Source organism: Pangasianodon hypophthalmus, chromosome 8 (assembly GCF_027358585.1).
Source record: "Pangasianodon hypophthalmus isolate fPanHyp1 chromosome 8, fPanHyp1.pri, whole genome shotgun sequence".
Classification (NCBI taxonomy): domain Eukaryota; kingdom Metazoa; phylum Chordata; class Actinopteri; order Siluriformes; family Pangasiidae; genus Pangasianodon; species Pangasianodon hypophthalmus.
In genome coordinates this window covers 1445570-1473209 of record NC_069717.1, presented here as the reverse complement: position 1 = coordinate 1473209, position 27640 = coordinate 1445570, and the positions used below count along the sequence as shown (strand labels likewise).

The 27640-nt window shown below is 39.7% G+C and overlaps 1 protein-coding gene across 2 annotated transcripts in view; it reads right to left on the bottom strand.

Annotated features, from left to right (window-relative positions):
• Window positions 1–1463: 1463 nt before the first annotated feature.
• def6a (DEF6 guanine nucleotide exchange factor a) overlaps window positions 1464–27640 on the bottom strand; it is a 26218-nt gene continuing 41 nt past the window's right edge. The window contains exons 1-11 of one of the 2 annotated variants that reach the window (XM_034306303.2): window positions 27478–27640; window positions 21200–21340; window positions 19225–19404; window positions 11242–11469; window positions 9339–9485; window positions 8947–9055; window positions 6463–6761; window positions 6205–6371; window positions 4722–4920; window positions 4388–4478; window positions 1464–2591 (exon numbers count right to left, since the gene is read on the bottom strand). The exon at window positions 27478–27640 is cut by the window's right edge and continues 41 nt beyond it. In XM_034306303.2, coding sequence (XP_034162194.1) covers window positions 2500–2591; window positions 4388–4478; window positions 4722–4920; window positions 6205–6371; window positions 6463–6761; window positions 8947–9055; window positions 9339–9485; window positions 11242–11469; window positions 19225–19404; window positions 21200–21340; window positions 27478–27573 — 1749 coding nt within the window. In that variant the 5' untranslated portion in view covers window positions 27574–27640 and the 3' untranslated portion in view covers window positions 1464–2499. Of the gene's footprint in view, window positions 2597–4387; window positions 4479–4721; window positions 4921–6204; window positions 6372–6462; window positions 6762–8946; window positions 9056–9338; window positions 9486–11241; window positions 11470–19224; window positions 19405–21199; window positions 21341–27477 lie in introns of both variants that reach the window. The other variant, XM_034306302.2, reaches the window with a different exon arrangement.

Genomic DNA, 27640 nt, shown 5'->3' with positions numbered 1-27640 from the left:
ATACTCCAAAGAGGGAGGAAAATCCTTAACTTTAAATTTATTTTTTTTTATTTTATATCTTCCGTTGGTACACAGTTGCCATGGTTACCACGGACCGACCCAAAGACTGAGCAGTGACGTAACAGCGCCCCCTGCTGTACAAGTACACTAATAAATAAACAATTATAGCTGTTTTAATTAAACAATTTTTTATACAATATGTAATTAAATTATTTGTGTGCAATTCTATAGCTATAAATTTTATATATATATATATATATATATATATATATATATATATATATATATATATATATATAAAATATATATATGTATGTACCATGTAATATTTTACATAAACAACAGCTAGTTTTCAAAGATTAAAAACAACAGTTTTCTAGGTTCATACACTCGTGGGAGATATATATATATATATATATATATATATATATATATATATATAAAATACATAAATAAATAAATAAATAAATAAATGGGCCAAGCCCAAAATAGCAACGTATGAAGCTTTTTATGATCTTAACAACAAATCTTTGGTCAAGAAATTAACAAGAATGAAACAGATAGATAAAGGAGCTCAGTATGCGAGAGCTTTTTCCTTTGATTTCTGTCAATGTTTAAGTCTTGTGGCTCTTGATGAGCTGCATCAGGTGGCAGAAAACCAAATAATCACTAATCTTTTAAGAAAAAAATCCCAGAAGATATTTTTGGAACATTTTGTACACCCGGACATGTGTTAGTTTGAATTTTACATTAGACATCTTAATCATAGTCATGATTTTGCATACAAGACGACTATAGAAATGAATTTCCCTGTTTCTAGTTTTTCCCCAAACAGCAAAAAGGAAACCAGCGAATGGAGACACAAGAGCTCTCAGGAGTGCATCTGTTTCATTCCTGCTCATTTTCTCACCTATCATTTGTTCTTAAGAGCATTAGAAGCTTCATATTTGCCATTTTGGGCTTGGCCTGTTTTTATTATTATTATTTTTAGCCCATGATTGTATATATTTTGTTTTCTCATACATAAGCCTTATGCAATAAAACATTTAGAGACGTTTAGAGCCATGACCCAGTGGAGGCATTTCACGTTCCAACTTATTCAGACGTCAAAGCAGGGGCTTCATTAGAAAACAGGAAATCTGACGTACACTTTGCACCTTTTTTGTAAAAAAAAAAAAAAAAAAAAAGAATAAAAAAAAAAGTCATCATTCACTGAAGGCGCATGAGAAAACTTGGCATGCAGAGCATTGTAATGATTTTACTAAAACTCAGGCGTTTACCCGTGTGTGTGTGTGTGTGTGTGTGTGTGTGAGGAGTGTGCTCAGTTTTGACATGTTTTCTGCAGCATTAGCAGGAAGTGCAGAAACCACAGTGGCTTCAGAGTTTCAGCTAGTTTCCTTCAACTTCACCCTGCAACTCAAGATTCAAATCTGAACAGCAAGAAATCACCCGAGACGTTGGCATTGTGTGTCATGATGATTTATTGTACACTTAGCCTTTACATGCAGATGAAACAATAAAAAATATAATGTGGAATACAGAATAAACGTTAGCTACGTTTACAAGCACACTGAAGGCCTCAGCATACTTAATGACGTCTGTGAGGTTGATATGAAGACCAAACCACCCTCTTGAGCTTAGTTATCGAATTTGCCGTCATCCAGTACAGCAGGTGGCACTGTTAAAATCTCCACGACTACAGGAAGATGATTGCTCGCTGATGGGAGTACATAAACACATGATAAGAGCATGAGGGAGAGGAAGAGGTGCTTATTTTGTTCCATATTTACAAAAAGAGACCATTAAATAAACTGAGGGACGGTGAAGATGGTGAATTTAGCATTCTAGTGATACAATAAGTGATACATTGACAAGGAGACTCACTTTTTCCGCACTTTTTGTTTTTTGTTTAAATCTCGAAATGATGTCCGTTTGCTCCACACTCGTGAAAACTAGCCGAACGTCGTCTCCGCATGAAGTATGCCGAGGCCTTTAGTTCTCAGTTCCTCTGAGAAAAGCTAAGTCTCGCTAAACCGAGTGTAATCATCACACATCTGTGTACATAACGTACATCACGCATACATCTACAAGCAAAAATACGGAACGAAAACTTGTGTGTATAGTTAATATTTTCCACAATAAGTGTGTAAACACAGGAGCTGTGTTAAATTCTGGATTAGCTGCATTAGTAGCCGTATGCTTTGCTTTGATCCTGTAAAGCATCTTAAAGAAAGCGTTAAGTATTGAGGTAAGTCACTGAGAGTCCGTGGGGTTTCGTGAGATTTACGCTGCTGAAGTTATGGCTTCAGTAGCACGCACTCTCTCTCTCTCTCTCTCTCGTATGGATATCTGCAATCGTTTGTCACTTTAGTCAAGCACCCTGCCAGTGGAAACTGAAACCGAGGTGTGGATTGGGTTGGCCACGCCCCTCAGTGTGTGTCCATGGTTCCGTTGGAGGCCTTTGAGAGTCGGTTCTCCGCAGCGTTCTCTTTGCTCTCCTCATCCTGTTCGCTGCTCGTCCGTCTGAGCCGCAGCGCCGGATCCTTCTGCGGCGGGATGCGGAAACTGCCGTAGCCTCCTGTCGATGGCCGCTTCTCTGCCAAACACACAAATGATTCAACACATACACAGCCTGAAATGCAAATCGTCACTTTCATCTATCAAAGCCACAGGGGTTCAGGGCTTTAAAGCACTGCTTCGATTGGTGAATGAATGAATGAATGAATAAAAGCAAGGATGGATGGATGGAAGGAAGGAAGGAAGGAAGGAAGGAAGGAAGGAAGGTGCTAATATGCAACAGCTTCAACAGAGAGAAAGACAGAATGTAAGATAATAGATGCTTTTCAATATATCTAGCTAACTTCTACAGAGAGCAAAACAGATGCAGATTAAAGTCCATTTAAGCTCCACAGGAAGAAGTGATGAGAGAGAGAGACACAGAGAGAGAGAGAGACAGAGAGAGATACTAATGAAGTTTTAACAAGCAGGTAAGTAGACTTGATACGAGAAATACTAAATCGCTCTGGGAGTGAACGTGAGTGTGTACGATGCCCTGTTATGACTGGAATCCTATCCAATATGTATTTTCCCGGGATGCGCTCTGATCCGATCCAATCCGATCCAAACCGCCGCCACCCTGACCAGGTTACAAAAAGTGGGGTTGAAAAGGCGTCTGATCTGAACCCAAGTGCTGGTGACGTTATTGGAATTTTGTTTCTTGTAATGATTTTTCCAAAGTCCTTCAGGAATAGCAAACCTGAGGTGGTTTAAAAAATAATAAAAATAATAATAAAAATGGAGGAGCGCCTCTCAGCTCCCCTGGGAAAGTCTACAGCAGCGTATAGTAAAGGATCTGACAGACACCTAAACCTTACATTCAATCTGAGAAATTTTGTAAACATTTTTTAATCCTAAATACAGATAATTAAACAGGTCATGAAAATCGGCCAAGCCGGTCTAGATGTGCTTTGGTGGACATGGAGAAGGTTTAGATCCATGTTCGCTGAGGTTTTCTGGGGATTGTTATCCACTACTGTGAGTCATTCAGTCCCTGCGAGATCTGCGTTCACATTCCTAAAATTAAATCAAGCTAATTCTATGTTTTTTCCGCTAATGATGCACCTTTTTAACATTTTCATGTACAGGATAACGAGTCAGGAGAGCATCTGAAGATGATACCGGTTCAAGTCGTCCTGTTGACTTCATCACATGGAATATTTTACCGCTGAACTTAAGGCTCTGAAGCGAGAAGTCAGAACTCGGACGTACGCCGTTTTCTACCTCTATAAGCTTCAAAATACAAACTGGGTGAAAAACATGGACGCCTCCATGTTCATCTTTTGTTAGCAACAAGCTAGCCTGATAACTGCAATGAGTGATGCATATGTTTCTTCTCAAAACAGAGAAGTGTAGAGTCAGCGTTATAGATTCAACAAGCAAATATGTCTGTATGTTGATTGAGCTAAAGCTTATAGGTGTATATACAGTGTAACTCGTTTATGCTGTTGATGAGCGGCCATGTTGTCACTTGCTGAGCTCGGGGTTGAGGAGACCGTCCCGAGTTTCTGAATTGCGTGTCTGATTTGAGGGGGTGTTTTCTTGTTTTTTTCCAAGTTATGAGTTTATTCGAATGCAGCAAGAAGCCATGATTCTCTCCTGGAAAAGGATGATGCATCGTCTCTGAAAATTAACCAAGCGCAAGTGGAGGAGTTTGAATCGCTTTGGGTCGCATTCACAAGTAATGGAACGATGGAGCATGAGATTGAGCACAGGGTAGTTACAGCAGCAGCAGCAGCAGCAGCTTTATGTTTAATTACTTGTAATCTTTAACCACACACACACACACACACACACACACACACACACACAAACAAACACACACTCATACCTCCGGGTCCAATAGGGTGCATCAGTCTGTTCATCTGAACGTTCCAGTGTTTGACATTAGTGCTCGCCTGCCGGAGCTTCCTCTGAGCAGCCTGACACACACACACACACACACACACACACACACACACACACACACACACACGCAATCAGCAATCAACAAACATGATAAATCCAACAATTTAATTTAACCAAACCTCAATCAAACATGAAACGTACGCAAAGCCAGTCGGCAGAGTGTGGAGGTGTGTGGAGGCGTGTAGCAGTGTGTGTGTGTGTGTGTGTGTTTGTGTGTGTGTGTGTGTTAGTGTGTGTTAGTGTGTGTTTGTGCTGACCACCACGTCCTGCTCCACTCTGTGTCTGTTAGCTCTGATCTCATCCAGCTGTTTCTGCGCCTCCTCCAGCGCTCGCGTTTTGTTCTCCATCTCCTGTTTCAGCTCCTCTTTCTCCTTCTGCTCCCTCTGAATGAACTCCTCTTGCTCCTCCTGCAGAGTCATCAGGGCCTTCATCTTATCCTCCTCCTCCTCCAGCAACCTGCACAGTCATCAACATCATCATCATCATCATCAACTGCTCCTCCTCCTCCAGCAACCAGCATAATCACTAGCACCATCATAAACATTACCATCATCACTATCAACATCATTATTACCATCATCATCAATTATCAGAGCCTTCATCATTCCTCATCCTCATCCTCCTTCTACGCATCTTCCATAGGAGCTACGCATTTTAAAGTTGGAGAACTCTACTACGAGTCTCTCAATGAAAACAGCAGATGAGCCAATCAACACATGAATCTAGAATGATTGACAGTTGCATGTGCGTTTTGAACTCTGATATTAACCGACACCCTGTAAGCCCCGCCCCCTTCTTCTAGCTTATCTTTTTCCAAGTGCTCTCATCTGGGCTCGGTTTTCCGGCCTGATCGATGCGCTGACGTCATGTTCTCACTTTCAGTCACGGTAAATGGAAAATGTTTTGAGTTCATTAATATAAAATAAAATCCATCAGTGTGTGTTTGGCTTCGCTAACACAGACACATAGTTAACATCAGTTAAATATATTTATGAGGGATGCCATTGAAGTTTCTCATTTTGATGGTAATGATGATTACAAAATGATTAATAATGCTTTCAAATAGAGCTGTCAAGCCTCTGGTGGTAGAAATTGGAGTTTGTATATATACAATGTTGTCTTTTTTTAAATTTTATTTTAGTTTATTTTATTTTAAATGATAACCACCAGGCGCTTGGGGGGATAAAGCTGCCTCTTGTTTGTTTTAGTTTACATGCACAATTTCTTATTAATCGCAGCATTACATAACGTCTTTTTACCTAGAAGAGGAAGAAAGGAAGTGCGTTTGTAAACTTTTCTCATGTGTAACATGTTAACCGAAACAGACAAGAGGCAGTTTTTTCCCGCTGTATATACACACACTCCGGCTTCTAATTTAAGAAAATAACGAAAATGTACTGCGATTATCGTTAGAGCGTACATCCTCTCTTCCTGCTCCAGCAACCTGTGCAGTCCTCATCATCATCATCATCATGTTCTCCTTTAGCAACATTCACCATCTGAAAATAGCTGTGTGTGTGTGTGTGTGTGTGTGTGTGTTTGTGTGTGTGTGTCCCTCCAGTTGACTGTGAGATGAGCACTTCCTCTGGTGACTTCCTGATGAACGTTGTGTAAGTTCTTTATACGGGAACTTGTACGCACCCATACACCAGGCCTCAAGCCCTTATAGCATTTCAAATCTGCAGTGTCAGGGCACAGCAGTGTGTGTGTGTGTGTGTGTGTGTGTGTGTGTGTGTGTACCTGGCTTGTTTGGATCGGTGCTGCTCCTCGTCCTGTCTTGCTTTGATCTCCTGTCTCAGTGCCTCCTCTAATCTCTGCTGCAGCTCCTCCAGCTCTCGGATCCTCCTCCTCTGACGTTCCGCCTCCTCCTCCTTCAGAGCCATCTCAGCCTGCATAAACACACGTGCCTACACACACACACACACACACGTTAGCACTTATCCTATTACTATTGTACAGTTATAGCCAACACACACCCCTACCGGCTCCCCCCAGTACCTCCTGCGCCTCCCTCAGCTGGAGCTCCAGTGCTTGTTGGAGCTGTTCATGCTGCTCGCGTCTCCGCTGTTCCTCTTGTTCTAGCAGTAGTTGCGCCTGCCTCTGCGCCTCCTTCAGCAGCTCCAGCTCAGCGTTCTTGCGCTCGCGTTCCTCCTGCAGCAGATGGAGGTGCTGCAGCTCCTGCTCCTTCTCCTCCCGCCTCCTCTCCCTGCGGTCACGCTGCTCCCGCCGCTTCAGCTTCAGCTCCTTATGCAGGGAGCACTTCCCCTCCGCGTGTAGCCGGATCGCCGTCTGGATCGCTGGGGGACCAAACACAACATCCCGCTTCAGTCCCAAATTCATCACACAGGCCACGTAAACACCATCACAAACATCTCACTATCATCAGTCCATTGTGGACATGTCCCAAACCATACACTATTCACCAGATAGACTGCATTAACACCTTCATCGGTCTATTGTGGACATGTCCGAAACCACACAATCCCTATACAGGCCACATAAACACAATCGCAAACATCTAACAACTTTCAGTGCCCACTGGAGACGTCTCAATCCACACCCTGTTTACTCTATAGGCCATATAAACACAATCATTAATGTCTATTATCAGTCCATTGTGGAAATGTCCCAAACCTTCACACACTATTCACTATACAGACTACATTAACACCATTAGTCTATCCAAACCATCACAATCCATATATAGGCCACATAAACACCATCACAAATGTCTTACCACTGGAGACATCTCAATCCACACCCTATTTACTCTACAGGCCACATAAACACAATCATTAATTACTAGTCTATTACTAGTCCGTTGTGGAAACGTCCCAGACCTTCACACTATACACTACATAGACTACATTACCTCCATCATCAGTCCACTGTGGACATGTCCCAAAAAATACATCCTGTTCCCTATACAGGCCACATAAACATCATCATAAACATTTAACTAACACCAGTCCATTGTGGAAATGTTCCAAATGACACACTATTCACTATACAGACCATCACTGATCCATGATTACACGACCGAAATAACACCTTATACAGGCCACAGAAACACAAACAAAACCGTCATGCCAGTCCACAATGGACACGTCTCAAATCTACTTACTCCATAGGCCAGATAAACACCATCATAAACATCTAACTATTCCATTCCTATTATTCTTTTCCTAACCAGGCCATTGTGGAACTGTCCCAAACCACACAATGGGGCAGCGGTAGCTCAACGGTTATGTCGTTGAGCTACTGAATGGAAGGTTGCGAGCTCAAATACTAGCATCATCAAGCTGCCACTGTTGGGCCCTTGAGCAAGGCCCATAACCCTCAACTGCTCAGGTTTCATCCTGTCTCAATGGTACGTCGCTTTGAATAAAAAGCTTATTCACTATGTACTCATTTCAATCACAAAGCAGCTTCCGTATTTAGACTTAGACTTGGCTCTTGAATGAGCAAGAGAGAGACGACAATGGTGAGGACAAATTCCCTGAGATGACATGGTGAAGAAACCTTGAGAGGAACCAGACTCAAAAGGGAACCTGTCTTCTCCAGGGATAGTGCGAATATGAGTCATTACTTTTCCACAGCTGTGTGCTATTAACAGTCAAACAGCTATAAACAGGTATAGCGTCAAACATTACTGAGTGGATCCTCAGTACTTCAGTAAAAATTTCCGTAGAGTTTTTAGCTGTAAGTCTCAGGCATCCAAGTAAAGTTTACTGAAGAATGAATAAGATTTGGGCATAAACTGTTTTGAGCAATCTTTTGGCTATCCATGTAAAACTATCCATCGCACTCTTTGGTGTATCCATGTGGTACAGAACCATTCTCCTCAGGATGGCCACACAAACATCATCACAAACCTCTTACATCATCAGTCCACTGTGGACGCGTCCCAAACCGCACACGCTGCTTACTCTATGGGCCAATAAGCTACATAAACACTATCACAAGTGCCACACCACATCATCAGTCCACATAGCATGCAAACTAAACCACACAATTTAATTTTCTATTCCAAACTAATATTTTTAAAAATGGGGCAAATAAATGGGGCATCAAGCCTGATGCTAATGACCTCTAACTCTGTCTTACACAATATTGAGCTAATGTTATGTCTTACTATTATTATTATTATTATCTTATTTGAATTGTAAACCAACTCATCTCACGCAGCTATTTCTCTACGTTAACATACAGTACACTCACAGTGCATTATGGGTAACACGCACACTACCTCATACACCAAGACGAACATGGGATGAACAGCCAACCATAAAATAACGACTATAAAGCAAATTTTAGTTCTACTATTTGGCCAAAACAAAAATGATCCAGATGATTGTGTAGTACAGATTAAAAATTTCAGCCAAGTGCATGGAGAATTGTGCTTGAATTAGCGGTTTGATCTTAAAAACACAAAAAGAGACGTAAGTAGAGTTTGCAGAGAGGAGAGTGGAGGACGCTCACCTGTCGTCCACTCCTGACGCTGTTTGGTGTCTGAGGCGCTGAGCTCGAATGTCTTGGAGATCGTCTTCAGGCAGAACATACACCTCTTCCCATCTCTGTCTGGTAGAACCTGCAGAACACACACACACACACACACACACACGGTAAGGGCTGATCGGGTTTGACAGCAAACGGAAAGCGGAACGCCAACACTGACTCTACCTTCAAGTCTAACTCAAAAAAAATCTTCACAAGAAACACAACGAGCTTCTCAAACACTGCCTTTTTTTTCCTTTATCTCATGCACCCTTGACCAATAGTGCAATATAGCGCTGCACTTTGGTGATTTGGAAGATGACCATAGGGCTTAAACTCCCATTTGGGGTTTAAGACACACACACACACACACACACCTCTACGCAGCAGTTGGTGTCCAGTGTGATGCTGCCTTTGCGCTCTTTGCGGTCTTCGCTGACGTAGTAGTCCAGAGAGCTTGGCTTGAGGGTGAACCAGCGCTCCGTCCAGTTCCTCCTCAACTGACCCTTCTTCCACAGGTAGCCCTGATACACACACACACACACACATTTTAACTGAGATTCACCATCTGTAAACGTGCTCATTCACAATTTAATCCCTGTTCAGCATCATCACAAGAGGAAGGAACAGCGTCTTCCTTGCCATTGTAACATGTTTCATATGTCTAAGTGAAATGGATCAGATTTTTTTCCACTGAAGTGTGTAGATGCCTGCCACCAGTATGCTCACAGTGTTCCCTTGATTCCTAATATTCTAGCTTCCAACATAACTCATTTCCTATTCCCTTACTTTCACGGGTTCCTCGTTTCCCAGTCCCCTAGTTTTACAGATTGCTAGTTTGTAGTCCCCTAGATTCCCAGTATCCCGGTTTCTTAGTTTCACAGATTCCTTAAATTCTAGTCCTCTAGTTTCTCATGTACCTTGCTCAATATTTTTTTAATTTCCATGGTCTGACATTCTCCTATTTACTAAGGTACCTTGTTGACTAGTCTCTATATTTCCAAGATTCCTAGCCCCCCAGGTACCTCATTTCCCAGTCTCTTGCTTTCACAGTTCCTCGTCTCCCAGTCCTGTAGGTTCATAGGTTGCTTTACAGTCTGCTAGATTCCTGGGATACTTGTATCCTAGATTCTTAGTTTCACATGTGCGATTTAGTTCCCACTTTCCCATGTTCCTTGATAGTTCCTTACATTTCCTTAGTTTTTCTTATGTCTAATAGTCACCTATTTACTGAGGTTTCTTCCTTCCTAGACTTTCTGTTTCCAAGAACCTTTGTTTAATAGTCTCCTAGTTTACAAGTTACCTTGTTTCTGAGTCTCTTTCACAGGTTTCTAATCTTCTAGTCCCCCTAGTCTGTCACGTTCCTTGCTTGGTATTTTTTTTTTTAATCTCCAAGGTCTGATAGTTTCCTATTTACTGAGGTTTCTTGTTGCCTAGTCTCCATGTTTCCAAGATTCCTTGTTTGATAATCTCCTAGCCTCCCAGGTACCTCGTTTCCTAGTCTCGTACTTTTACAGGTTCTCCATCTCCAAGTCCGCTTGGTTCACAGGTTGCTTTGCAGTCTACTAGATTCTTACGTTTACAGGTGTGTTCTAGTCCCCTAGTCTCTCTTTAGTTTCCAAGGATCTATGTCTGATATTCTCCAGTTCACTCAGGTTCTTTGTTTACTAGTCTCCTTGTATCCAAAGTTCCTTGTCTAATAGTCTGCTAGTTTCCCAGGTACCTTGTTTCCTAGTTTCTTATCTCACAAGTATCTAGTCTTCTAGTTCCCTGTTCTGTTCTGTCTGGCTGCTTGTTTGATAGACTACTAGCTTCCCAGGATCTTCATTTCACAGTCTTCTGGTTTCTTAAGCTCCTTGTTTGATAGTGTCCTACTTTCGAGAGTTTATTGTTTCCAAGGTTCCTAGTCTCCTGGTCCACTAATTTCCACCATTCCAACATATGGAAATTAAGGCAAGAATTTCCTCAGGAGACAGCGTATTAACTCAACCATCTTTTTTTTTTACCATCCTTTAACATGGCTTGCCAACCCTACTCCTTGGTATTTGCTTGCGTTAGATAGCTAGCAACATCTATACTATCTTAACTAGGTTATAGGTCATATTCATTCAAAGGGAAAGGGAAGAGTTCATTAGCACCATAACTACCATTTCCTAACTCTCTGTGTGAGAGACTATTTTAGCCCTGACACAGGAACTACTGCAGAAAGACGCTAACTATATCTTGCTTTTCATAGAAATGCCACCCAAGTTTTAATTCTAAAAAGACGCAACCCCCTACCTCTTTCAGCACATCCCCCACTATCTCTCGATACACTTCCTCAATGGCCATGCTGATCGTTTCCTTGGTAAGTCCTTTAGTGAGCTTCCCGGAATTCATCATCTCCAGGAACGCCCATACACTGAAACCGTTCTGCTGAATGGAATCCTGGGAAATAAAGTCCTCCAGCTCCACACAGTTCAGCTCCACACTCATGGCCATGCACAGCTTCTTCAGCAGGTACTCCACCTGAGGGGGAAGAGAAGCACACGTTAGAAGGTGTTACAGCACTTTTACAGTGTGGTGCAGTAACAAATACCACATTTTGTCATTATTTCCATTGCAGAGTGCAATCTAGGGCTCTAACACTAGATTTGGTTACCCGTCTTGCCACTGATTGAAAAAGAGAAATGAGTAGAGATAGAAATAGTGCAGAAAAAGCTCAAGGCTGTGTCCTTAAATAACATACCATTGTACTAAATATAATTATTGTTATTACTTGCTACTTCCTAAAGATGAGAAATGATACAGACACTCAATCGGAGTTTGATTGGCTCTAGATTTGATTAGTATTTCATTTGATTTGATTAGTGTGGGTTAATGAGTATAGAATAACACCAAAACTGGAACATGAGAATTAAAAGGGCCAGTAGCAGAGTGCTCGAGCTGTGGTGAGGAGGTTATTAACACAACTCAGTGTGGTGAGATTACTTATCATCTGGAAGTGTGAAGCAACAGCTAACACACACAATACTCCTCAATGCAATACTTATATGGTAGACTATTGTAGAGCAGTGACACTAATGTAGTGGTGTAAGAGTGGATCTGGTGGAGCAGTGTTGCTGGGGTCTTGAAGTACCTCAGTGTCTCTGGGCTTTAAATATTGGGTCAGTGGTACTCCTGTGGTGGTCCTCTTACACTGACAGGGTAAAAGATTGATTACTGATCACAATGGCTGTTCATCACTGCTCTAAATGACCAATCGCTGATCACAATTGCTCTCAGCGACCAATCGCTGACCATCCTTGTTCTCAACGGCCAATCGCTGACCATCCTTGTTCTCAACGACCAATCGCTGACCATCCTTGTTCTCAGCGACCAATCGCTGACCATCCTTGTTCTCAGCGACCAATCGCTGACCATCCTTGTTCTCAACGACCAATCGCTGACCATCCTTGTTCTCAGCGGCCAATCGCTGACCATCCTTGTTCTCAGCGACCCATCAATGATCATCATTGTTCCAAATGACCAATCAATGATCATCATTATTCTCAATGACCAATCAATGATCATCCTTGTTCTCAGCGAGCAATCGCTGACCATCATTGTTCTCAATGACCAATCACAGATCACCATTGTTCTCAACAACCAATCAGTGATCATCATTATTCTCAACAACCAATTGCCGATCATCATTGTTCTCAATGACCAATCAGTGATCACTGTTTGTCCATGCACTCACTCTGTGTTATAAGTTTTAAAATCTCTTCTTAGTAATATTTACAGTAATAAAAGTGAGCTCAATTCTATTCTATTCATATTCACAAAATGTTCCTTCTCCATGTAGCACGTTTTGATATGCAAACATTCATGATGATTCAATGAATATGCAAATTAGTCCATGACATCATCTGGTGACTTTTGCTGACATTTTGAGCATGGTTTAGTACTTTCCCCTGCAGAGTTTGCACTGCTGATGATGCACTAAAAAGGCAGCAGCATTATTCGATAATACACCTGACTGGATACCTGCTAAACATGGAACTGTGTGTATACCTGCGTTCAGTGTGTGTTCAGACCGTGTGCTAATGTAACAGTGTGTATTGTGTGACACTAGATTAGATCATAACGAGTAAAAACTGCTCGAAATACATCCAACCACACAAACATTATTATGTAATATAAGTGGCATCTGCTTTCTCACTCTCTCTCTCTCTCTCTCTTACACACACACACACACACACACACACACCTCTCCCTCTTGCAATAAGTGAAACTGCTAAATGCCACACAGCCTACAGGAAATAACCAAACTGTAACCTCACGGAAAGAGAAGCTAAAAGACAGCGGAAAGAGTGCAAGCATGAAAGAGAGAAGAAAATGTCGACCTTATTTTCTGTGCTAAGATCGAGCGAATAACAAACGCACACACACACACACACACACACACACACACACACACACACACACACACACACCCCTTTATATTTATCCCCAGAGTTGCTTGATGCTAAATAAGTAAATTACAGTACATCTGTATATATATATATATATGCAAAAGTCTTGGCACTGTTTTTTTTTAGTACAAACTTTGTTATAGATGTTTATTTTCTGACTTCTACATTATTGATTCAGTACAAAAACATTTTAGATTCCAAACATTAGTTTTCCAGAACAAAATGAAATGTTACAGAAAAATGTTTGTATGTCAGTAAAGAAAGCAGCAGATTCCATAAGAGACACTTTTCAGATAAAAACATAATGAAGGCTGCTGGGTTTCGCTGCAGAAATAAGAAGCGAGTCGACAGTCAAAGTCTCCAGAAGAACTGTGGCTGCTTCTGCAAGATGCTCAGTAACACTTCCAGCTCATTTCCTTATAAAACTGCACACACTGCACCTCAGATACTGTTTATTTTTTTTTAAAAATGAAGGATCGTCACATTAAATATCGACTTTCTTTCATTTATTACTGTTTACTGCTCTTTATAGTATTTTGTTTAAATGTAGAAACATTTAATTTCATTAGTTTTGAAGGCATCTTTGCTCTACAGCATTTCTTTGCATGTGCCTAAGACTTTTGCACAGAACTGTATATGAGAGTGTGTGTGTGAGAGAGAGAGAGAGAGAGAGAGAGAGAGAGAGACGTTTCCCTGCACTGAGCAAAGAACAGAAAATCTGTTCACTCAAATCTGTACAAAACTCACTTATAGTGGAAGTCTAAGGACAGAAAACGTATAAAATATGCGACTTTATAACGCAAACTCAAAACTCTGCAGCCATAAAATCGTCAGTTTTAAGCGAGAGAAAATACTACCAAAGCTGTTCTTATGAACTTTTAGCCCATTTTCTAACACTGGAGCAACACAGTAAAAAAAATAAATAATTAAATAACTAGTTCCTGTTTACACTTTACACTTTTCCTGAAGGTTTTGTGTTTTGCTTCCATGCGCCACAGAGCCACACGACGGACACAAATTCTCTCCTCTAAGAAAACAATGCCGTCTTTAACGCTATATAGAGCTCAGGAATACTATTTACAAATACTTCTATCCATAGAAAGCGTTCTGTTTGATAATTCCAGCCGAAGAAGCAGAAATAAACACAGCAAGCATCAAGAATCAGGATTGTTCCACACAGTAGCTGTGATCGCTAGCTTAGCTTTCTTTTGATATATTAGCTTTCACTCGCGAGCTTAGCTTTCTTTAGATATATTAGCTTTCGCTCGCTAGCTTAGCTTTCTTTTGATATATTAGCTTTCACTCGCGAGCTTAGCTTTCTTTAGATATATTAGCTTTCGCTCGCTAGCTTAGCTTTCTTTTGATATATTAGCTTTCACTCGCTAGCTTAGCTTTCTTTTGATATATTAGCTTTCGCTCACGAGCTTAGCTTTCTTTTGATATATTAGCTTTCACTCTCGCTAGCTTAGCTTTCTTTTGATATATTAGCTTTCGCTCGCTAGCTTAGCTTTCTTTTGATATATTAGCTTTCACTCGCTAGCTTAGCTTTCTTTAGATATATTAGTTTTCACTCGCTAACTTAGCTTTCTTTAGATATATTAGTTTTCGCTCACGAGCTTAGCTTTCTTTTGATATTTTAGCTTTCGCTCACGAGCTTAGCTTTCTTTTGATATTTTAGCTTTCGCTCGCTAGCTTAGCTTTCTTTAGATATATTAGTTTTCACTCGCTAACTTAGCTTTCTTTTGATATATTAGCTTTCACTCGATAGCTTAGCTTTCTTTTGATAAATTAGCTTTCGCTCGCTAGCTTAGCTTTCTTTTGATATATTAGCTTTCACTCACTAGCTTAGCTTTCTTTTGATATATTAGCTAACTAGGTTAGCTTTCTTTTGATATATTAGCTTTCGCTCACGAGCTTAGCTTTCTTTTGATATATTAGCTTTCGCTCGCTAGCTTAGCTTTCTTTTGATATATTAGCTTTCACTCGATAGCTTAGCTTTCTTTTGATATATTAGCTTTCACTCGATAGCTTAGCTTTCTTTTGATATATTAGCTTTCGCTCACGAGCTTAGCTTTCTTTTGATATATTAGCTTTCACTCTCGCTAGCTTAGCTTTCTTTTGATATATTAGCTTTCGCTCGCTAGCTTAGCTTTCTTTTGATATATTAGCTTTCGCTCGATAGCTTAGCTTTCTTTTGATATATTAGCTTTCACTCACTAGCTTAGCTTTCTTTTGATATATTAGCTAACTAGGTTAGCTTTCTTTTGATATATTAGCTTTCGCTCACGAGCTTAGCTTTCTTTTGATATATTAGCTTTCGCTCGCTAGCTTAGCTTTCTTTTGATATATTAGCTTTCGCTCGATAGCTTAGCTTTCTTTTGATATATTAGCTTTCACTCACTAGCTTAGCTTTCTTTTGATATATTAGCTAACTAGGTTAGCTTTCTTTTGATATATTAGCTTTCACTCACGAGCTTAGCTTTCTTTTGATATATTAGCTTTCGCTCGCTAGCTTAGCTTTCTTTTGATATATTAGCTTTCACTCGATAGCTTAGCTTTCTTTTGATATATTAGCTTTCACTCGATAGCTTAGCTTTCTTTTGATATATTAGCTTTCGCTCACGAGCTTAGCTTTCTTTTGATATATTAGCTTTCACTCTCGCTAGCTTAGCTTTCTTTTGATATATTAGCTTTCGCTCGCTAGCTTAGCTTTCTTTTGATATATTAGCTTTCGCTCGATAGCTTAGCTTTCTTTTGATATATTAGTTTTCGCTCACGAGCTTAGCTTTCTTTTGATATATTAGCTTTCGCTCGCTAGCTTAGCTTTCTTTTGATATATTAGCTTTCGCTCGCGAGCTTAGCTTTCTTTTGATATATTAGCTTTCGCTCGATAGCTTAGCTTTCTTTTGATATATTAGCTTTCACTCACGAGCTTAGCTTTCTTTTGATATATTAGCTTTCGCTCGCTAGCTTAGCTTTCTTTTGATATATTAGCTTTCACTCGATAGCTTAGCTTTCTTTTGATATATTAGCTTTCACTCGATAGCTTAGCTTTCTTTTGATATATTAGCTTTCGCTCACGAGCTTAGCTTTCTTTTGATATATTAGCTTTCACTCTCGCTAGCTTAGCTTTCTTTTGATATATTAGCTTTCGCTCGCTAGCTTAGCTTTCTTTTGATATATTAGCTTTCGCTCGATAGCTTAGCTTTCTTTTGATATATTAGTTTTCGCTCACGAGCTTAGCTTTCTTTTGATATATTAGCTTTCGCTCGCTAGCTTAGCTTTCTTTTGATATATTAGCTTTCGCTCGCGAGCTTAGCTTTCTTTTGATATATTAGCTTTCGCTCGATAGCTTAGCTTTCTTTTGATATATTAGCTTTCACTCACTAGCTTAGCTTTCTTTTGATATATTAGCTAACTAGGTTAGCTTTCTTTTGATATATTAGCTTTCGCTCACGAGCTTAGCTTTCTTTTGATATATTAGCTTTCGCTCGCTAGCTTAGCTTTCTTTTGATATATTAGCTTTCGCTCGATAGCTTAGCTTTCTTTTGATATATTAGCTTTCACTCACTAGCTTAGCTTTCTTTTGATATATTAGCTAACTAGGTTAGCTTTCTTTTGATATATTAGCTTTCGCTCACGAGCTTAGCTTTCTTTTGATATATTAGCTTTCGCTCGCTAGCTTAGCTTTCTTTTGATATATTAGCTTTCACTCGATAGCTTAGCTTTCTTTTGATATATTAGCTTTCACTCGATAGCTTAGCTTTCTTTTGATATATTAGCTTTCGCTCACGAGCTTAGCTTTCTTTTGATATATTAGCTTTCACTCTCGCTAGCTTAGCTTTCTTTTGATATATTAGCTTTCGCTCGCTAGCTTAGCTTTCTTTTGATATATTAGCTTTCGCTCGATAGCTTAGCTTTCTTTTGATATATTAGTTTTCGCTCACGAGCTTAGCTTTCTTTTGATATATTAGCTTTCGCTCGCTAGCTTAGCTTTCTTTTGATATATTAGCTTTCGCTCGCGAGCTTAGCTTTCTTTTGATATATTAGCTTTCGCTCGCTAGCTTAGCTTTCTTTTGATATATTAGCTTTCGCTCGCGAGCTTAGCTTTCATTTGATATATTAGCTTTCGCTCGCTAGCTTAGCTTTCTTTTGATATATTAGCTTTCGCTCGCTAGCTTAGCTTTCTTTTGATATATTAGCTTTCTCTCGCTAGCTTAGCTTTCTTTGGATATATTAGCTTTCACTCTCGCTAGCTTAGCTTTCTTTTGATATATTAGCTTTCGCTCGCGAGCTTAGCTTTCATTTGATATATTAGCTTTCGCTCGCTAGCTTAGCTTTCTTTTGATATATTAGCTTTCGCTCGCTAGCTTAGCTTTCTTTTGATATATTAGCTTTCTCTCGCTAGCTTAGCTTTCTTTGGATATATTAGCTTTCACTCTCGCTAGCTTAGCTTTCTTTTGATATATTAGCTTTCACTCTCGCTAGCTTAGCTTTCTTTTGATATATTAGCTTTCGCTCGCTAGCTTAGCTTTCTTTTGATATATTAGCTTTCGCTCACGAGCTTAGCTTTCTTTTGATATATTAGCTTTCGCTCATTAGCTTAGCTTTCTTTTGATATATTAGTTTTCTTTTTTTTTTTTTTAGTAGTTTGCGTTTACATGTGAAGTTGTTTTTTTTTCTCACTAGGTTATCTTTCATTCACTTGATTAGCTTTCAGTTGCTAGCTTGCAGTATGTTAGCTTTCAGTCGCTATGTTAGTTTACACACGCTAGGTTAGTTTTCAGTCCCCAGGCTACCTTTCACTTGCTAGGTTAGCTTTCATTTGACTCACTAGCTTAGCTTTCCCTCAGTAGGTTGTTTTTACATGTTAAGTTGGTTTTTCCCTCACTAGCTTAGCTTTCTCTGGATACATTAGCTTTTGCTTAAGTTAGCATTCACTCAGTAGATTAGCTTTCAATTGCTAGCTGAGGTTTTACTTGGGAGGTTATTTTGCACTCACTAGGTTAGCTTTCAGTTGCTAGGTTAGCTTTATCTCAACTTGCTAGGCTAGCTTTTGCTCACCAAGTTGTTTCACTTAATAGTTTGTTTTTAAACGGTAAGTTATTTTTCTTCATTATGTTAGCTTTCACTGACTAGCTTGCTTTTCCCTCGCTAGGTTAGCTTTCGCTCACACGAGTGTGCACTGTTTTGATAAAGCCACGTCAGCCCTGTGATTGTTTGTGGTCAAGCTTTCAGAATTTGTACCTACAGTTAGCTTCACGTACTTTACTGCTAAAGGGACAAAGGGAGAAAAGTTATCGCTAAACCACGCCACAGATGACATTGTGGCACCAGCACATTTTAATACTCTGCAGTTTTAAAGCCTGGCGCTTTCTTACTTCCTGCCCCAGCGCTCCCTGAGGTTTAGACTTCAGAAACGCCTTAACACAAAACACACGCGCGTCACCACAACACAGCAGCTAGCGCCTCTCAACCTGCTAATACACTAACCACAAATAAGCTAACACATCAGGTATTGTGTTCACATGTATTCACAACCTAATTTCCAATGCATTATGGGTAATTCTGCTCCTTTAGATTTAGCCATTGTGATTAAGCCAGCTTCTATTTATGGCATTAGCGTTAGCTCTAGTGCTTAGCGAATTAGCCAGCACTTGGGTTAGCATTAATACTAGCATTTACTAATACGTTGTTAGCCGATTGTGATTAGCTAAATGCAGTTATGTAAGCCGTATATTTTTTTTCGTTCACTACGTTTTATTTTAATTCTCGAGGGTGTAGACTGAGAGTAGTGTGTGTGTGTGTGTGTGTGTGTGTGTCTCACCTCATCAGGGATCATCACTAGCGGATATCTGTCCTCCGAGAGGAAGATGAAGAGACACCAGAGCCGGAAGGCGTCTTTCTGAGGCAGGATGCTGTCCCCCGTCGGCCTGTAGTTCTTCTTGGCTGTGAGAGTCCAGCAGAGCTCGTCCACGTCCTCCTTCACAAACTTGCCCTCCTCCACCTAATCTCACACACACACACACACACACACACACACACAATTTGGGTCAGTAATTGGTTCAGTGTTGCTCTGGTTCTGTTACATTGCCACTGTTAGGGTTCTGGTTTTGCTAGGTCAGTATCTTCTTTTCTGTAGTGTTCAGAATCATTTGAGTCAGTAGTAGATGTTATTATTCAATTAAGTCAGTAGTAGATGTTCAGAATCATTTGAGTCAGTAGTAGATGTTATTATTCAATTAAGTCAGTAGTAGATGTTCAGAATCATTTGAGTCAGTAGTAGATGTTCAGAATCATTTGAGTCAGTAATAGACATTTTAATTCTTTTTAGTCTGTTGTAGATGTTCAGAATCATTTGAGTCAGTAGTAGATGTTCAGAATCATTTGAGTCAGTAGTATATATTTTGATTCTTTTAAGTCATTAGTAGATGTTCTGATTCTTTAAGCCAGTAGTACATTTTCTTTTGAGTCAGTAGTAGACATTTTGATTCATTTCAGTCAGTAGTATATGTTTTGATTCTTTTGAGACAGTAGTATATATTCTGATTCTTTTAAGTCATTAGTAGATGTTCTGATTCTTTTGAGCTAGTAGTAGACATTGATTCATTTGAGTCAGTAGTATACGTTACGATTCTTTTAAGTCATTAGTAGATGTTTTGATTCATTTGAGTCAGAAGTATAAGTTACGATTCTTTTGAGTCAGTAGTGGGTGTTTTGATTTATTTGCATCAGTAGTAGAAACTGCAATCAAAGTTATTTAAATATTAGTAATTTAAACATTTAAATTATTTAACATTTTAAATTAAATGTTTAATTTATTCCAGATTGTTTAATAGAGCGTTTATAAAATAAATCTGCACTGAAGTTTGTTTTACGGTTAAAAACTGCCCCGACTGTAAAGATGTTGAGAAACGCTGATTTAGGGGACTGATAAAATGTTCAGATACAGAAATTTTTGTTTTTGTTTATTAAATGCAAACATTTGAATAATAACGAAGACATCAACACTAGTTTTAGTAGATTTACCTGGAGTTTGTACCAAATAGGAGCTAAATAGGAAAAAGGAAGAGAAACGGAAAAAGAATAAATAGTAAAGCGCTCAGACTTTCGGGCATTACTGCACTTTTCAGGATGAGTCATGAATCACTCGCACAGGAAGAAAAACATAGAAAGAAAGAAAAAGAAAGAAAGAAAGATAAGTCAAATGGGCCAATTTTGCACTGTGTTAGAGCAAGAAACATTTTAGGAAGAAACGAAAGAAGAAAAAAAGACAAAAGGTAACTCTGCTGAAAGAAACAGAATGAAAGACAGAAAGAAAAACAGAAAGAAAGAAAGACAAAGACCGAAAGAAAGGGAGAATGAAAGAAAAAAGACAGAAAGAAAGAGAGAATGAAAGAATGACAAGGAAAGAACGAAAGGCAGAAAGACAAAGTAAAAAAAAAGAATGAGAGAAAGAAAGGCAGAAAGAAAGAAAGAGACAGAAAGACAAAAGACAGAATGAAAGAAAGAGACAGAAAGACAAAAGACAGAATGAAAGAAAGAGACAGAAAGACAAAAGACAGAATGAAAGAAAGAGACAGAAAGACAAAAGACAGAATGAAAGAAAAGAGAGAAAGACAGAAAGCAGGAAAGAAAGACAGAATAAAAGACACAAAGACAGAATGAAAGACAGAATAAAAGAATGAATGACAGAATGAAAGAAAGAAAGTAAGAAATACAGAGAAAGACAAAGAAAGAAAGACAGGAGAGTAGACAGAAAGAAAGAGAGAAAGAAAGAAGGGAGAGTAGACGGGTAGTACCTTATCGAGTATGTACTTGTTGAGGTACGGCATGTAGCCCTGACTAGAGACCGGTCCATCATCATCATCACGGAAATGTTCCTCCAGAGCGGCCGGGTCGTGAGGGATACACAACACCGTACACAGATTATGAGACAGAACCTGCAACACACACACACACACACAACACCGTACACAGATTATGAGACAGAACCTGCAACACACACACACACACACACACACACAACACCGTACACAGATTATGAGACAGAACCTGCAACACACACACACACACACACACACAACACCGTACACAGATTATGAGACAGAACATGCAACACACACACACACACACAACACCATACACAGATTATGAGACAGAACCTGCAACACACACACACACACACACGCACACACACACACAACACCGTACACAGATTATGAGACAGAACCTGCAACACAGACACACACACACACACAACACCGTACACAGATTATGAGACAGAACCTGCAACACACACACACACAAACACCGTACACAGATTATGAGACAGAACCTGCAACACACACACACACACACAACACCGTACACAGATTATGAGACAGAACCTGCAAAACACACACACACACACACACACACACACAACACCGTACACAGATTATGAGACAGAACCTGCAACACACACACACACACACAACACCGTACACAGATTATGAGACAGAACCTGCAACACACACACACACACACACACACACAACACCGTACACAGATTATGAGACAGAACCTGCAACACACACACACACACACACACACAACACCGTACACAGATTATGAGACAGAACCTGCAAAACACACACACACACACACACACACACACACACACAACACCGTACACAGATTATGAGACAGAACCTGCAACACACACACAAACACACACACACACACACACACACACAACACCGTACACAGATTATGAGACAGAACATGCAACACACACACACACACACAAACACACACACACAACACCGTACACAGATTATGAGACAGAACCTGCAACACACACACACACACACACACAACACCGTACACAGATTATGAGACAGAACCTGCAACACACACACACACACACACACACACACAACACCGTACACAGATTATGAGACAGAACCTGCAACACACACACAAACACACACACACACACACACAACACCGTACACAGATTATGAGACAGAACATGCAACACACACACACACACACACAAACACACACACACAACACCGTACACAGATTATGAGACAGAACCTGCAACACACACACACACACACACACACACACACACACAACACCGTACACAGATTATGAGACAGAACCTGCAACACACACACACACACACACACACACAACACCGTACACAGATTATGAGACAGAACCTGCAACACACACACACACACAACACCGTACACAGATTATGAGACAGAACCTGCAACACACACACACACACACAACACCGTACACAGATTATGAGACAGAACCTGCAACACACACACACACACACACAACACCGTACACAGATTATGAGACAGAACCTGCAACACACACACACACACACACAACACCGTACACAGATTATGAGACAGAACCTGCAACACACACACACACACACAACACTGTACACAGATTATGAGACAGAACCTGCAACACACACACACACACAACACCGTACACAGATTATGAGACAAAACCTGCAACACACACACACACACACACACACACAAACACAACCCCGTACACAGATTATGAGACAGAACCTGCAACACACACACACACACACAACACCGTACACAGATTATGAGACAGAACCTGCAACACACACACACACACACACACAACACCGTACACAGATTATGAGACAGAACATGCAACACACACACACACACACACACACAACACTGTACACAGATTATGAGACAGAACATGCAACACACACACACACACACAACACCGTACACAGATTATGAGACAGAACCTGCAACACACACACACACACACACACAACACTGTACACAGATTATGAGACAGAACATGCAACACACACACACACACACACACACACACAACACCGTACACAGATTATGAGACAGAACATGCAACACACACACACACACACACAACACCGTACACAGATTATGAGACAGAACCTGCAACACACACACACACACACACACACACACAACACCGTACACAGATTATGAGACAGAACCTGCAACACACACACAAACACACACACACACACACACACACACACAACACCGTACACAGATTATGAGACAGAACATGCAACACACACACACACACACACACACACACACACACACACACACACACACACACACACACACAACACCGTACACAGATTATGAGACAGAACCTGCAACACACACAGATGATGAGATAGAACCTGGAACACACACACATACACACACACACAAAACTCTGTACACAGATTATGAGACAGAACCTACAACACACACACACACACACACACACACAACACCGTACACAGATGATGAGATAGAACCTGGAACACACACACACACAGTTTCGTCACATGGTGTTCCCCAAGGCTCAATTCTCGGCCCGCTGCTATTGATTACATGCACACTCTACTTTCATGATATCAGACTGCTTATAACGAACAGATTTACTCACACACACACACACACACACACACACACACACACACACACACACACACACACACACAGACCACTCACACACACCTCTTCCTGCTCTGGTTAACTGATTGAGGCTCAACAGTGACAAATCTGAGAACATACTGATTGTGTCCTATGAAGTGCTCGTCATAGGGGGCGTGGCCACTCTTGATCATTAGCAGGTCACATGACTATAACATGTCTGTAGTCTGTACCTGTGCTAGGAACTCAGTTACATCCCTAAAACCCCCTGAAGCGTCGCGGCTCTGATATTATTTTAATGCTCTGTGGGTTCTCCGCTCCAGTTTTTTTTCCATTCAGAATATACAGCATGTTACCTGGAGTTATTTCTACCGCTCATTTTAATAGAACTACACGTACATGTGCAGTCTGGAAAATCCTGACACTTCGGGAATAACTTCATTAAACACCTTCACATGGAAAACTAATCCAGTCTAAACAGGGCTCAAGACTCCTGCTGCTCCTGCATCTAAACAACGGTGACGGAATTTATTCCACACTTTTCCACCCTGGAGCTGAGACGCTAGAAACAAACTTAATGATTACAACACTGCTGTTTTTACAGGTTCAGAATGAGTTGCTGCCTCGGGATTGGGATTCCACAGGATCCGGGAAAAAAAAAGGTTGTGGTGTGAATGCGTGATCAGATACGATAAAGAAATTCCTGCTCGAGGAACTGCTGGGTTACGGCGGTTTAAATCACTAATCTGTTTATACTCGGAGAAACAGAACCAATTAAGCTCCTCTGAAAATATCCACTTGGTTGAGTGTTTGCGGAAGAAGGTTATAAAAAAAAAAAAAAATCTCACACACACCTCAACCACAATATCCACAAATGTGACGAGATTATAAATAATTCATTAAAAAAAAAAAAAGAAAGAATAAAGAATGTGCTTCTCTCTGTAAACAAACCTGTGAATTAAACCTGATTTGCTTTTAATCATTTTTTTAAATAATTCACCGTTAGTAAAGATATAATGTGTTTTTGTTTTCGGCTAAAGTAATACAGATGTTCTGCGATTTCACTGAGCACGTAACACACACCTAACCCGAGTGTATTAACACTCTACACACCGAAACAAACTGCAGTGACAAACTCAATAACCACGACTTTGCATTTTTGACAGTTTTAATAATTTCCTCAGTATGTTGAATTCAGTGTAAGATGGTGCTTTTGTGTTATCAGATCAACACACACACACACACACACACACACACACAGCGAAGTATCACCACATCCGGTGGCCTCCCACTAACATCTGAAACTCAATTTAAATTGAAAAGAAAAAAAAAAACAACAACTATGCCATCATGTGTCATACTTTCTTAAAAGTTCCCTCAAAATTACATTAGAATTGCTTCATCACAATTTCTGTCAGTCGTTCAAGTAAAAGAAACAAAAATTGCAATGAGAAAACTGAGAAAAGACTTTCAGGCAAAAAAACAAACAACTCTGAACCGTGTTACAGTAAAGACACGACTAGCCGAAGTAGACAAGAAATTCAAGAGCTTTTAGGAGAAAGGTATTCGTGTTAAACGTGTTCAGCTGTTAATAACTGACAGCTACATCAACAATTAAACAGACTGCTCTGTAGCCATTGCTAATAAAATAAGATAAGATAAGCTTTATTAATCCCTGAAGGGAAATTCAGGATTAATTTAATGGTAAAATTAAATTAATGGTTGTAGGATTGCATTAGCACGTTCACACGCTCAGTAAAGGAGCTCAGATACTTTTTTTTTTTTTTAACCTGCAAACATTGAGTTGAAGACCTACAGTCACAGACTTTCAGCTTTATTTTGATTTCTGACACAAAGAACTGAAATTCTTTATTAGTTTGTAAAGTATGTCATGGTAGTGACATTTTGTGGACCCTTTTTTTTTTTTTTTTTTTTTGGTGAAAATTGTCACACTCTCTTGTTTGTGGCCACGTCCTAATTTGCAGCTTGCACACTTTTCCCAAAAACAAATAAATCAACAAACAAACAAACAAACAAATCCTGAGAGACTGTTATTGAGGATGTTTTATTCTGAATTTCTTTTTTTTTCATCCTGAGACCCTGTTTACATTTAAATGAAATGCTAGCAAATTTGAATTCCAGCTGACAGGTGATGACGTCATAATGAGTGTTACAGCAGGCGACCAATCAGCATTAACTCTCAGTGGAATGGCACACACACACACACACACACGTTTCCAATTCTCTCTCTCTCACACACACACATTTTACACATATATATAGTTTTTAATTCCTCTATATTTCACTCTAGTACAGTGGATCTCAACATGGCGTCCGTCAATCATAGCCACGACTTTTTTTTTTTTCTTTTTTTTTTAAATCATGTTACAGTGCTAAGTTATTATATTTAGGGGTCCAAGCACCGAAGCCAAATCCGACCTACACATATTTCAGAATTTTAAATAATGTTCATGAAATAAATCCACACTGAGGCGGTCCGTGGAATTTATGACACTTAAAGATCCCTGCTCTAGTATATCTCTCCCTCTTAATTTTCTGATTTTCCTCAGTTTTTTTATTTCTATTTCTTTTATTTTATTCTCTTCTCTCTTTATTCTTATCATATATTATATCAACAGGGTGGCAAGAATGGTTTGAATGTTTTATAACAAGACACTCATGACTATAATAATGTCCTGTATGTGTGAGTAAGCAAAAATTTTTAATCTGACTAACAGCTTTAACACCAAACTCACACACACACACACACACACACACACTATTATATATTATTATATATAATAATATTAAATGATTTATATTTACCCTGCAGTTGTAAAGGTCCTTTAACTTTAGCATTTCTGTTTTAGACTAAATTGTGTGGCTACAGCATTGTTTTTCTTGGTCATCCTTTCTTTGGTTTACTATGACTTTTCTTTTTTTTTTTTTTTTAATTTTATGTCCAATTTATAATAAATAACTCTTTTAGACTTTAAAAAAAGTTCAGTAAGAAATTGGCTCTCACATGAAAACTCGACTAGCTGATTCAGAGCAAGTCAGACTGCACTTACATTCAGCGTTCAGGTAAATAATTAAAATATGGAAAAAATAATTTCATTATTTTATAACTTTTTTTTTCCTAAACCAAAATCCATCCTTTCTTTCTTTCTTTTCTTTAATATGTAAGATTTAAAAAAAAAGAACGTCTCAACATCACATTTACACCTTTTTATCAAAACAAGAAAAATTTTCTTCTATATTTACTTCAGATCCATTTAAAAAATAATAATAAGAAAGAAAGAAAGTAGGTTAGAATGATATTTGAGCAGCTGCACACCATGTGGTTAAGGAGGCCCCACACACACACACACACACACACACACACACACACACACACACACACACACACACACACAGGAAATTAAGCTGTGTGAGAACAGTAGCTTTTGCATAAATAAAATAAATATGATAAAACACCATCAGAAAGCTTGGCATCACTCACACACACTAACACTCACACTAACACACGTCCGAGTGTGTGTTAATGGGTTTGTGTACGTTTGTACACTCCGGTTCTGGTTCAGTTCGGGTCTGTTACTCACCTTCAGTTGGGACTTGGACACTTTGCCGCTCTTCTCCACGTCCAGCGCCGTGAAAGCGAACCAGATGGACTTGAGCAGCTCCGAGCGCAGGTCCATGGCTGCACACACACCGACACCGACACACACACATACACACACACGCAGCTTTCTCTTCCTGCTCTTT